The following is a 13,751-nucleotide window of genomic DNA, read 5'->3' as shown; positions in this document are numbered from 1 at the left end:
GTAGCTCCAGCAGAAGCTCTGTGTTTCACTAGAAATGATTGAAATTCTTTAGTTTCTGTTATGGAGGAGATCAGACTGTTGTAGTAGTGGTTTGTCTTGATAATAATAAAGAAAGAGCCCATGACAGCCATTGAGTCTGGGTGTTTGTGGTTCCGTACAGGAACAAACTGAGATCCCATAACTGGTAGATTTAAAACTGGCAACAATTTTCATAAAGGAGAATGTTATAATTTCCAGATGCATAAAGATGCATTCTGCAGAGGTGGACGCCCTGCTGGTTCTGCAACTGTGATGAATTAGCAAGCTGAGAAAAGAATTAACTCATCAATAAAATGACAAACTTGCTACATTTCAAAGCATCTGTTAGGATCTCATAGAATTTCTTGACTGTTGCATGTTTAGTCAAAAAGAAAGAAAGAAGTGGGGTGAATCCATGCTCACCTTGCAATATTTCACTGGATGCCTCAGAAGAGCTGATGAAGATAGTGAGCAATGGGTAAGGTAAGATGTTATATACTTGGGGGGTATGGCCCCTGTTCTAAGACTCGGTCTTATTTAATGTCATTACAGATGTCTATAAAAAGTTGTCTTTTTCTTGTCTGCTTATAGTTTACAGTTGACTAAATTTGATAAAAAACTTTTTTTTTTTTTCTGTGTGCTCAGCTAAACACATCCTAAAATAGCCCAAGTTTAAGTACTATGTGAAAAGCAACCTCCCTTTAACTAGTCTTATACTGCAAATCTAAAAATTGTGGCATCTAGAATCTTTAAGTGAATCCTCAAAGTCTGTGTTGCTGCATCTGACTTATTTTTTTTTTCTAGGTCTACTTTCTATTTGTTTTTTGAGTGTTTCAAATAATACAGATCAAATGGAAAAAATCTAGCCAACTAAGACCTGTCTGGGGGAAAAATAAGTTAGGTTTAAAATAATGGCAAGTTTATTTGTTCATTTTTAAGATGAATTTACTTGTTCCAATTCAATCTTTATGTCTGTTCTGCCACAGACGTGCTGTCTAGCAATGTAAGCTGTTCATGTTTAAAAACAGAATTCACCTTTAAATGTGCTTTGACTAAAAAAAATTGCCTGGTGAGGTCATTTGCAGAGCAAGAGTTAATGCATCATGCAAACAGCTAAATAAAGGTTACAATCTGAGTGGAATTATTCAGAGCTCAGGAAGAAATCTGGCATTTGCAGTCTGTCACCGGCTTAGAGAAGTCTGGTTCTCTCAGTGTCACTGCCACCCAGAGACATCCTGCTCTCTGTGTGGCAGCAAGGGAGGGGACTGCAGTGCTGGACCGTCTTCCTGTAAAAACAGCAAAAACAGGAGCGGTGGGTGGACGGAGCACGGAAGTGTCATGTACGAAGAATGTGTGGAATGAGGGGTGAGTATGAGCCTGCCTTTGTCCAGGTTTCAAAGAACAACTTTATGGGTGTAAATAGCGATTTTATAGGTGTAATTCTTTCTCCTCTCTCTTCCTCTTCAGGATGACTGAAGAGCTGATGTCAGGACAGCGTATGATCCCCGGTACCCTGGGGGAGGAGAGCTGCATGGAAGGCTACGAAGAGCCATGTGCCTCTTGAAATCTGCCAGTTAAGTATTGCAATCGTTGGGCCCTATCTGGTAAGGGCTTCTTGCCCTCCTTTCCCACCAACATCCCTGGGAGCTGAGGGTGTCACTGTTGGGCACTTACGCCCTAAGTGATAGGGGCATAAATGATTTGTGGCACTTACGCACATATGTGATACAGACGGGATGAAAATGCATCACTTCTAAACCCTCAAGCTTCTGTAGATTTGGTAATCTCCACAGAGGTGTTGTGCTAAGATTGTGCTGTACATTTTGTTTCCTCATTTTGTTTCCATAAGCAAAGCACTTGGCTGATAGCACAGGAAACCAACTGCTATGGGCATTCACTTCAATGGGTGAACTTTAAACGAGTCACCAGGGACTGGCTGCTGCTGAGTTCAAAGAGAAAGAGACATCCAAAACCTCTAGTGAAGCCAAGTTATGGTGGGAAATGCCAGATACAAACAGGAGAAAACTGGAAAGCACAGTAGGGTGAAAGACAGATAGAGTTATGTTTTCCTGTCCCTAGTTGGTCAGATTTAGGCGAGGTGGGAATGCAGATTTTAAAAGAAATAACATAAAATTTTACTAAGGGAAGTTTGTTGAACATCAGGAAATGTGCTCTGGTGTTGATGTTCTATGAGCTGAGCACAATAATCTGGGAATGGAAACATGCTGAGAAAGTTAATATGGCACTTGACAAAATACTGGAAAATATATTAAAAAGAACAGTTTTGTGCAGGGCAGAAGGTAGAGCAAATGACCCACTAAGCTTCTCCATTTATCCTCTTTTTTTTTTTTTCTTTCCCCATTGATTTCAAAAATCTCTCATGCTCTCATGCAACTGAAAGAGAAGGAGCCACCCCCCACATCCATCCAGTGAAGGAAAGAGAATTTATTCACAGCAATGGAAAAAAAAAAAAAAGAGAGGAAAAAAAAGGAAGGAATAGAAGTCTAAACTTGGGTGTCAATTCCCCCCAGCACACACGTGAGCATCAGACTCCCAAAATGAAGACTAGAGTAATATTGCCATCTTCTGGAAGGATAAATATATGCCATTATTCAGAATACTAAGTCTGATATATTTTTGAAGCCATAGTACAATTCTGATAAATCTGTTTTCTAAACCTGAATTCTTATCCATATAAATGTAAATTCAGTCTCTTTTCATCAATATATATGCCACAATCTTAGCTTTAGAAAGTGACATAGCATCCTGGATTTTAATGAGACATTCATCATGCATAAAATTAAGAACATGTTAACATTGGGGACTATTGGTATTGAGATTAATTGTATGTATCTTTGAGCTTGAAAACCAGTTTTTGTTTTGTTTTGAGCATTTAGAAGCCCAACTGGGTATAAAGAATCCAAACTTAAGGTGTCCAGATGCAGAGAGAATGAACAATGAAAAAAATATTACCACTCCCTTTTTAAACAGCATCAGCTGTTACTATACCTCCTTCAGTACATTAAGTACATCTGTGTTGAACAGAGCCTTGCTATTAATCAAAAAACTTGCAGACAGCCTATGAAGCACAAAAACATTCAGCATTACTTTCAGTTAGCCCATCTTAGAGATGATTATCTATATTAGAGGAGCTTATGCAGTGGCTGGGATTAAAACAACCACACAGCTCCCAGCTGTACCACTGAGGGCAGGAAGGGTCAGGAGCCTGTGACAGCACTGCCCATGTGCAGACTCCTGAACCTCTCGGCTGTACAGGGGCTGCCCCGGGCTGTCCTGCACCCAGAGCTCTTTGGTGCTAGACGGAGGGGATGAAAGTAGCTGGACCGCTGGTTTCCTCCATCCCAGCAGAGCAGTGGGGCACCTCCTGCCTCGCTCACTTCCTGCAGCAGTAGGAACCTCACCACAGCACTGAGCAAAGCTGTGGGGTCCTGTGGGCATGGTGCGGTGTGCACCTTTGGGATGCTCCTCTCCCTTGTACTTCGATTCGGTGTGGTACAGCTCCATGTCCTCTAGTGACTGCTCTTTCTCATGAGAGGTGATGCCATTCTTACTTGCTGTTCTGATGCCAAACAAGCTGTTACAAAACCCTTAAGTACAGTAGGACCTTTACACTTTTAGGACAAGAGCACAGAGGGGACTTTGAATGAATGTGAATCTTTCTGTCTCTCTTACTAGCTTCCCAAATCCATCCAATGTGAAGCTGCTGGGAGCTGAAATTCCTGGTGAACTTTATGCCTTGTTAAAGGCTGCCACTACGAGGGACAGCATCCTTTGAGTTCTGGGCTTGACTTGTCACTGTTTCACAGACCTCTGTCCCTGTGGTGATGCCACAGTGTCACTCAGCACCGCTTCTGCTAATGGGCTTCTTTTTTCATTAAAACTCCAGTTCCCAAGGGGAACGCTGGATTGATATCTCTTTAGGGTCTGAAACCGCAGTCCTCAGAGCAGATGCAGTTGCATGAACTTTCTGCACCCTATTTCTCTCATTTCTATGATTGGCATCTCTGGCCAGGAAGATATCCTAGGGCTGGGGGCTTGTGGTCTTTGTCACCTACTGAGGCTGTGCACAGGGCAAGGGGCTAGATGATGCCAATAGTGTTGTTAATTTCTGAGCTAAGGTCACATGTCCCCTGCAGCACCAGTCAGAGAGCTGCAGCTCGTTCCATTCAAGCTCCCAAAGAGCCAGTGTCCAGAGATGGCTGGGATCTTTTCATGTTTTACTGAAACGTTTTACTCGCTGAATGCAGGTCGCCCTTTTGCATTTAATCCCAGCCCACAGCACCAAGCACTTCCCATATAATCTCCCAGAACAGCTGTGCTGTGATTGCATTGTGGATTATAAAATGACCATTTTCCACAAAACAGCTGCTGGCTGTAGGGATAGCTTGTAATAATCATGGGGAGAGGGGTGGAGGAGGAGGGAGATGAAAAGAAAGAGGGTTTGGAGCGGTTTGGTTTCTCGGAAAATTTAGAGATGAGCAAAACAGAAGACAAAGTGTGAGTTCCATTTCTGTATTACTCCTCCAAATTAACAGGACTTCAAGGACTTCCTGGTAAGGTAAATTCAACCTTCTTTCCTTTTGGGGCTATCTAGATACTGTGGTCAGTTATTGTCAGTAAGTGTGTGGCTTTTATGGAAGGAAACTTTTCTGAAAGTATTCTCATCAGGAAGTATTTCTGATTTGCTTCTTGTCTCCTACATCCTCGGCACCCTTGATCCAGTTCCTTCTTCTGACTAGTCCCTTTTCTTTTCTTTTCTTTTCTTTTCTTTTCTTTTCTTTTCTTTTCTTTTCTTTTCTTTTCTTTTCTTTTCTTTTCTTTTCTTTTCTTTTCTTTTCTTTTCTTTTCTTTTCTTTTCTTTTCTTTTCTTTTCTCTTCTCTTCTCTTCTCTTCTCTTCTCTTCTCTTCTCTTCTCTTCTCTTCTCTTCTCTTCTCTTTCTCTTCTCTTCTCTTCTCTTCTCTTCTCTTCTCTTCTCTTCTCTTCTCTTCTCTTCTCTTCTCTCTCTTCTCTTCTCTTCTCTTCTCTTCTCTTCTCTTCTCTTCTCTTCTCTTCTCTTCTCTTCTCTTTTTTCCTTATCACTTCTTCTGAAATGATATGGCCTTTGACCTACTAATACAAATCAAATGGAGAGAATATTTTTCCCAATATTGAAGATTCAAATTAGAATTTTTTTTGTGTGTGTGTCAATATTATGAGTGGAAAGATTATTTTCAGTGAAAGTATGAGCAAACTGAAACGTGGTAACAGAAAATATAATCAAGAATTGAAGAAAAACTGAAAAACTGTGCAACAAAGGCTTCTATTTTTCAGATGAAAAGTCATGTTTCTGAGACAATTTTATCTATAATTTCCTTTTAAGTCAGAAACCAATTTTTTGATGAAAAAACTTTAAGAAGAATTTGCCACCAACCTTAGCCAGAAACCTTCATATAATATATCCATATATATTATATGGATATAATTATATATTATATATATATATATATATTATATTCATATATATTAAATGTATATAATATATATTCATCTAGTATGTTCATACATTCATGTGTTCCTGGCAAATATCCACTCTATGAAAGTTGACTGTACCCAGCATGCCTTCAGATCATGGAAGTTATTTGTTATTGTATCACTGAGACAGTACCATCTCCAGGGTGCAGCATCTCTGTTGCTGAAAAAAAGAAATGCTCTAAAGACGAGACGAAATAAACCAGAGCATAAGACAATGTAGGAATTTCTCAGGAGCTGGGTATTTTTGTGCCCTTGGTGAGAATGTTCTGGAGTAGGCACTGTTTTTTCATTGTGATGAGATGCTGATCGAGTCCTGTCTTCCAAGCAGAGCTTCAGCACCATCTTTATTGACCACATTTCTGAGCTTGCTGGTTCTAACAAATGCTTCTAACTGCACTACTTTTGGCTGTATCCTGTAAGACTGTCACAAACAATGCAATCATTTATTTATCATTTATTTATAGTGGTGTCCACAGTGTGCTGGGCCTTTCTCACACATTCAATGTTGGGTGAGTCAACAGAAGTTATGTGAAGAGGCCCAGAAGCAGGCAATGTCTGTACAAACTGAATCTATTCATGGCCAAATAGATTTTAAGAGTCATAAATAGGAAAGGGTGGGAGTAGCTGGATGAAGTTGTGCCAAACATAGGGAGTACAATGTGGGAAGAGGTAAGCGTTGATTACATGAAAGTTGATGTGTGGGTAGATGACATCTAATCAATCCATGGCGTGATAAGATGGGGTTCTCAGAAGTCAGTGCAGGGTTTTACAGGAACCTTAAAATCTTAAGCTTCTCTCTGAGTGAGAAAGACCGAAGGACCCTGGTATACAACCTGCTTTCAGAATTCCTTATTCTGAGGAGATGAAACTGGGAAGAGTGTTTGTGACAACATTCACTCTTAAAAAAAAAAACACTTTTCGCACTTGGTATGAAAGCAGAGACACTGTCATCCACCAGCCCTACCAAATTTCTGATGTGCGGAGCAGTGCTTGCTTCAGGTGGGAGGTGCTGCTCTGTGGCTTGAACTCAAGCTGCTGGGTGTGAATACCTGGGTGTCCCTCTTGGGCAGGTCACTGTTTTGAAGTGTGACCTTCACTGGGATCTGGGAACATTTCCCTGCCTTTCCCCACTATGAAATCAATATCCTACCTGCCCTTCTAGGTGCAGTATGAATGATGCTGGAAGAAGTGTTGTGGGACACTTGGCAGCAAGAATTCTCATTTAGTTGGACAAAACATTCATCATGCCCCATCTAATGGAAATACATGACATTCTGGGGAAGTTGGTTAACAGCTTTTCCCTACCATCTCCGAGATGGGGTGAACATGATCACCCCTCGCATGTTGCTTATACTCAAACACACTGATGCACTCAGCCACGGTAGGTCCACAGGGTCACCTGGTCTTCCCCCGCACACACATTTGGTGTATTTTGGAGTGGTTGAAACTGAGCTATTGCTCTGTCACCCTGGCTTTTAGGAAATTGTCCTTCCTTGCTGGGTGAGATGTTGGGACATCATGGGGAGGGCAGAGTGTTTCTCCGACACGTATCCCCTCCCCACAGGTGCCCCCTGGGAAGAGTTAGGGTTCATAACATGAGGTGGGACAAATGGCTGGCGTGACGGTCCCACCGTTTGTGTGTTGCAGATGGAGCTGCTGAAGGTGTTGCCATGGCGCCGTGCTTTCCTGGCAGTCATCCTGAACCTGCTGGCTCTCAGCCTCTCCACCACCGCCTTGCTCGGCAGCTACTGGTGCACTGGGACCCAGAAAGTGCCCAAGCCTTTGTGTGGGAAGAGTAAAGCCACCAAGTGCATTGGTGTCCCCATGCCGCCCGATGCAGGTGCTAGCAATGCTTCATCCCAGGATGTGGTGCACTACAGCTGGGAGACTGGGGATGACCGCTTTGCCTTCAGATACTTCCACACGGGGATGTGGCTTTCCTGTGAAGAGAGCATGGAAGGGCCAGGTAGCATCTTGCCCAGCCAGACACAGCTTCTTCCCTTGATTTTATTCCATTGGAGTTTGGAAATGAAAAGCAGAGGCTGACAATGCTTGGGAGAAAAGCCATCTTCATTTTCCTAGATGGCACCAGCCCTGCACACTGTCATTATATTTCTGTCCTTCGTTGAGATGTTTATGGGGGTGGCAAGAGACAATGTCTGTCTCTGGTGTGCCCTTCTGCCTGGAATAGGGGCTGTGAAGTGAAAGTGGTGGCACCGTTCATCCTGATGTGAACTGGAGTGGGCCTCCTTTCTCTTTCCTACACAAAGCTCAGCTCATGCTCTAAAGGGCTCATTTGTGCACATCTCCTGGGAAACTGAAGCATGGTGATTTTATTCAGTGTTGTCAGTGTGTAGTTGACAACTGTGAGGAGGACTGCAATTGTTGGTATTCTCCTTAAATCACCAAACTGAGGAGTTATATGAATTGAACAGGGACTGGGATTTTTTTAAACAAATGCAAAACAATAAAGGGAAAGAAAAAAAAAAAAAAGTATTATGTTATAAGTGCAGGGAAAAACTTGAGGATCTGACCACAGAGGAACCAAAATTAGGATGCAAATTGACCTGAGGATTAGAGCTGCAGTATTGTCATTTTTAATATTTTTTTTTGATATTGTGATAGGTTTGATTTGTGATTTTTGACCATTTGTGGCTGTCACAGTAGGCCCTGGAGTGCCAGGGGCTGGTCATGCAGCCTGTCCTAGACCCCTTGGTGTCTCCATTCACCCTTGATTTGCTTCTTCCAAGCCCTGCTGAAGGCCTTCTGCAGGAACCGGTGCCACACCAGTACAGGTGGAAACTCTACAGTGCACAGATGCTGTTTACAGCCTGCTTCACACATCAGGGATCAGAACTGACCCAGAAGGTGGCCAACAGAGAGATTTGTAACTAAAGATGCAATGATGAAAGTTTCTTTCATCAGGCCCATTCCCCTGAGCCTACTGCCCTCCCTTCAGTTCTCCCCAAGCATAAGCATCTCATCTTCTTTTAACTGACCAACCACTCTAGTATAGTATTTCTTGCTTTCTTATCTGTTGCTGTCAGAGTTTGAAAATTACAAAAGTAAATAAAGATGAATAAAGGCAGACAGAAGAGACAGGAGCAGGAAAGTGCTTGAAACTCTCATGTCCTAGTGAGAAGATTGCTTCATTATGAGCATTTCCAGATATGCTGTGGAAGGAGGTGTGTTTATTTGGGACTGGTTTGGGCTGGAGTGTGTTTCCATGGTGCTTATGGAAATGGGACTACATCATTTGACAGCTTTCTCTGAAAGAATTGTCTGGCCACCAGGCAGTCCTGGAATAACCTCAATGCCTGAAGGAATGCTGAGAGCAGGTTACATCTGGATTGCAGCAGAGCATGGGGTAGAGTACAGAGACAGCCTTGGTCCCCAGCTGCCTCTGAATTGAGTACAAGCCACCCACTGCTGTGGGTCTTGGAAGCAAGTGCAGAGACAACAACAACTAAAAAAGGGGCTATGATCAGCAAAAGGAGTTTGAGTTGAGCTGGAGAAAGGATTTCATTATTCAGGCTAATCTCAGGATCAGCTTTAGATGAGCCATTATGAAGAACCTCATTAAAGTTCTAGGTGAAGTAGCAAACAGCAAGTTAATGATGACTGCAGATGGCACTAAACTGGGTAGCATCCTGAGAGCCATGGATGATAGAAGTAATATAGGGGATTGGGAGAGATTAGAATTGGGGATAGACATCGAGGAAATGAGATTCTTACAAAAAAAGCTGCAGGCTAGTATTTTCTGGGAGAAAATGCCATGCCATGTAGAGGACAGAACCCTCAAATGCAGTATAGAGTAGTGCTAAGAAAGACTTACACATAATAATGGTGGACTCTCAGCTGAGATAACAGTTTGCATCTGGCCACTATAAAAAGCCAAAGCAAACACAAACAAAAGAATTTGTCTAAATAGCATTCCTAAAATGTGAGGACAGAAGACTTTACTTCTGTGTGATTCTCTATCACAGGAGAACTTCACAGGAAAGATTTTTTTTTATTCTTCTTGGGAAATCAGAGTTGTAAATTGCTTTGCTTGAGCCTGAGGTGAGTAGAAGTGCATGTACTCAGCAGCAGTGCTCGGTCTATGGTGTTACAAGCTACACCTTAATTGGCCTGAGCAACAGTCATCGAAGTCTTGTAGTAATGTGGTGGATTTGTAGCAACAGATTTATATATTTACTAGAGGCTCATTTACAGATTGCTGAAATTTTTCTAGAAAGGCCACCTCCTAGAGAGAGGTGGAGACATTGCTAGGAGATCGCCTTCTCCTGCCATGCCCCCGTGAAGGTATGGAAAGATGGTCAGAAAGAGAGCACAAGTGAGAAGATCTGGTGGGTAGGCTCAGGTGACTGGAGCTATGCAGTTAAGTGAGAGAGAGGGGGAGAGGTTTTCTTTTGCCTTACCCTACATTATTTTACAAGCTAATACACTTGTTTTTGTGTTTCAGAGGAGAAATGCCGTAGCTTTATTGAGCTTTCCCCACCAGCAGAGAGAGGTAAGAGCAAATCCATGTATCATGCCATAGCTGTCCAGTGTACCCCCCCCCCCCCCGGACAAGTGACCTGCAAAACCACTGCTGTGAGGACAGCAGGGTGGGTCCCTGAAGTCAGGTGTGAAATCCTGGCCTCATGGATGCTAGGAAAAACAAACAAACAAACAAACAAAGATTTCCTCCCAGATGCTTCAAATTATCCTGAGGGAAACTATGATTCTGTTAAACCTCAGTTACCTGGATGTATGTGCACACATGTGATGGAAACTTCATTTAGGATTCTTAACAAAAGCTTTTCAGGTGGTGTGGGGTTGCTAACTGCTCCTGGGGCTGGAGACTGGAGACATGTCATTTCAGAGGACATTCATGCTTGAGGGGAAAGCCCTGGGGTGTAGGTACCACTGGTTAAGCTGTTAAAGCAAGGGCTGGAACACACACTGGGGTATTGTAACAGCTGCCAGGAAGATGAGTGCTTTTGGGGAGCTCATCTTCTTCTCTGCCTTGCTTTCTCTATTATAAAAACAATGGCAAAGAATGACGACCTGCTTTTGTAAAGCCCCGTGCATTCACAGGCATGGGGGGGGGGGTCCAGTGTGAGTGATGCGCTGTGGAGTCACTGTGCAGATTAAACTGGGTCAGTATCAGCAGAACAGCACGGCAGGGTAATGTCTCTTCTTTTTGGAAACAGCATTTTACAGAAATCAAATAGTGATGATGTTACAAGATCATTTTGAAGTCATGTAGATCTCCATTTTGTCGTAAATGAATGACTTGACTGCAGTAAGAATTACTTTTGCATTTAACATAAGCTGCTCAGTTCACAGGGAGCAGTAATTCATTTTTCTGCCTTCTTACCATCTTGTGGTCTGTTCCCTGGCCAGGTCTCTGGCTCTAGTGGTTCCAGTGTCTTCCCTATAGCCAGTTTTCCTAAGAGAATAGGTTTATGCAACCAAAGTATACATCTTTGTAAATCTATCTGTCTGTCCCCCCTCACACTCCTCCTACTGCTCCTTGCCTCATTTCAACACAAATCTGAAAGAAAGTCCCAGTTGTGTACGACACTGAGCTCTTCAAAATTAATTGGAAGATCACTGTGAGCAACACTCCCAGTGTAACAGCTCCACCAGTTGCCTTCACCCCCTCCTGCACACAGCATCACCTCAGGATGGCCCGGGCCTGCGGAGCAGCTCCTCTAAGCTGGGAACGCGTCCCAGCAGTTGCTGTTGAAGAGCTGGGTGACTCCATGGGAATAATGATGCTAAGGAGTCGAGTCAGTACCCCACTAATGAGGGTTTTCTTCACATTTGTTTTCCCAGTGGAATGGCTCCTCTAAGGCCATTAATGGTTGCTAACAGTAATGCCCACAGTGCTTCTTCACTTGCCTTTTTCAGTGACTCCCACACCCTTCCAGAGCCCAGCGTTAGAGTGCCTTTCCCTGCTCAGCTCCAAGTCCTGGCACACAGTGAGCCGTGCTAAGAACTGTGCTATCAGTCATGTCCCACTGATAAACCCAGCACGAACCTTACCTGCTCTCCATTTAAGCAGCAGGGCGGGTGATGAATGTTACTGTTCTAGCTGGGTATCCACCCCCAGGAATGCATTTTCAAATTGGGGTTTCAGCGAGAAATACAGGCCTGCCTGGGGCTTTGTGAATTCCAGAGCCCCAGGTCCCAGCTATCACCATGGATGTACCATGCAGTTCTTTTCTTAACCAGATGAGCTCCAGATTGAAATTAATTTTGTTCCACTGTTGTGATTATAAATCTGCTCTGTATGTCACTGCACTAATGGGTAAGAACCTTTCAACGTCCAGCTGAGATGTTTGCGGCCTGCCTATGACTGCTAGGTCTTGTGCTAATACTTGGTGGCATTGCCTCCATCTTTCCTCTCATGGCTTCTTCATCGCTGTTTGTGAATAATGCTGCCTTATATACAGATAGCTGTTTTAGGTCCTCTCATCTTTTGCAGTCAAGCCATCTTCTGTGGCAGATTCTCTGTCCCCTTCAGCATCTTTCAAGCCCTTGCTCACAAGCTGGGGGGATTGCTGTTGGGGGCTGGTTGTTTTCCTTCTCTCCCTTCTTTCCAACAGACATCCTTTCAGGTTTGGGTTGTGAAGGGGGAGTACTCTCCCTCAAACAAGCCACCTGGCACTGATATGAGGGGTTTCTGATTCCTGGCAGGAATCCTGTGGTTGTCACTGGGGTCAGAGATGCTGTACATCAGCCTGCTGCTCATCAGCTTCATCCTCCTGATGGTGGAAATGCTGCATACTGGCAATCCTGTCTGTGGTCTGAAGCTCAATGCCTTTGCTGCTGTCTCCTCAGTGCTGTCAGGTAAGTGTGTTACCCTAAGGCACGGTAGCAACAGGTACATGTGGGCAGAAAAAAACACATAAAACACTGAGAGCCTCTCACATTCACTCACCTCAGCTGATGAGAATCAAAGTGAAAAGGGCAGTAAAAAGCATGTGGCTGAAGAGAACATGAGCAGGAAGAAACAGTGATGGGGAACTGCAAGGAGATGATGGTGTAGGTGCAGCCCTGCAGAGGTGGTGTTCCAGCTTCTGGCCATGCACAGCAGCAGGAATGCCCCCTCCCACACAAGGCTGAAAAGTACAGCTCAGGCTCTTGCCATAACTTCCTTTCTTTCCTGTCTTCTCCCATCAGGTCTCCTTGGGATGGTGGCACACATGATGTACACTCAAGTCTTCCAAGCCACGGTTAATCTGGGACCAGAGGACTGGAGACCACACTCATGGGACTACGGCTGGGCTTTCTAGTATGTGAGCTCTAAAACCATCTTCACTTGGTCTTCAGCCATACCATACCTCGGCAAAACTCTTCCTCTTCTAGACTGTTTGTGCTTCCAAAGACAGGTGTACCATAGTTCTCACACTGCTAAATCTCCTGCCTTTGCCTCATTGCCTGCTTTAACAAATAGTTACTGAGTTACTTAAATGAGTAGTTACCAAGGACTCCTAAAACAATGGAGTCACACCTCAACAATTACCTTCTAACCTGCTGACTAATCAGGCCTGTCCCTGTGCTGGTTTGCCCTGTTTAGTCTCAGCTCTTCCCTGTGTATGGAGGCCATGGTCACACCTGTGATGTTGCTCTCAAACATACCTTGCTTTTCTGCCGTTTAAATAAAATTGCATGTTGGTTTGACATCTTCACTGAGCAAGGTCCAAAAGGCCTGTTCCTGTAGCACATGGTTAAAGATTTGGACACTAGAACCAGGAAGAGCAGATATAAAAAGCCAGTGGCTCAGGATTGTTTTCTCTGAAGGCTAAAGAATGACACAGCTGACACACCACAATTGACTTGAAAAACAGTTGGATGAGGCCTGCTATGTCCGTGGAAGGTACAGACTCTTGTTTGCAATGCTGTGCTGATGGTGGCCAGTTGATTTTTAAGACTTGAATGCTCCACTGTCACGTGCCAGCTGTGGACATGAAATGTCAGCATGGCCATCTGGTTATGCTTAGATACATATGCCTTTTGTCTGGGAAGACACCGAGCGGCCCTGCTTTACAGAGCTTGCTTCCAAGCCATGCTGCCCTGCTCTGATAGACTTTCCTGTTGCCCTTTTTATTTTCCCCATAGCCCTTCCTCCCAGTGTCAAGGATGACCAGTGTTTAACCCATGACTAAGGAGAAGGATTGGTGCTGGGATAACAGTGAAGCACTTT

General features: G+C 43.8%; 1 protein-coding gene across 9 annotated transcripts in view; it reads left to right on the top strand.

The window, feature by feature from the left end:
* The window catches only part of GSG1 (germ cell associated 1), an 88,842-nt gene that overhangs the window by 73,749 nt on the left and 1,342 nt on the right, over window positions 1-13,751 (top strand). The window contains exons 1-6 of one of the 9 annotated variants that reach the window (XM_068668974.1): window positions 22-496; window positions 1,486-4,597; window positions 7,199-7,517; window positions 10,017-10,064; window positions 12,242-12,394; window positions 12,728-12,839. In XM_068668974.1, coding sequence (XP_068525075.1) covers window positions 7,199-7,517; window positions 10,017-10,064; window positions 12,242-12,394; window positions 12,728-12,839 — 632 coding nt within the window. In that variant the 5' untranslated portion in view covers window positions 22-496; window positions 1,486-4,597. Of the gene's footprint in view, window positions 1-21; window positions 502-544; window positions 1,384-1,485; window positions 4,598-5,094; window positions 6,933-7,198; window positions 7,518-10,016; window positions 10,065-12,241; window positions 12,395-12,727; window positions 12,840-13,751 lie in introns of those variants that run through there. The other 8 variants (XM_068668977.1, XM_068668972.1, XM_068668978.1 and 5 more) reach the window with 8 other exon arrangements.

Source organism: Anas acuta, chromosome 1 (genome assembly GCF_963932015.1).
Source record: "Anas acuta chromosome 1, bAnaAcu1.1, whole genome shotgun sequence".
NCBI classification, from domain to species: domain Eukaryota; kingdom Metazoa; phylum Chordata; class Aves; order Anseriformes; family Anatidae; genus Anas; species Anas acuta.
This window is presented reverse-complemented; position numbering and strand designations above follow the sequence as displayed.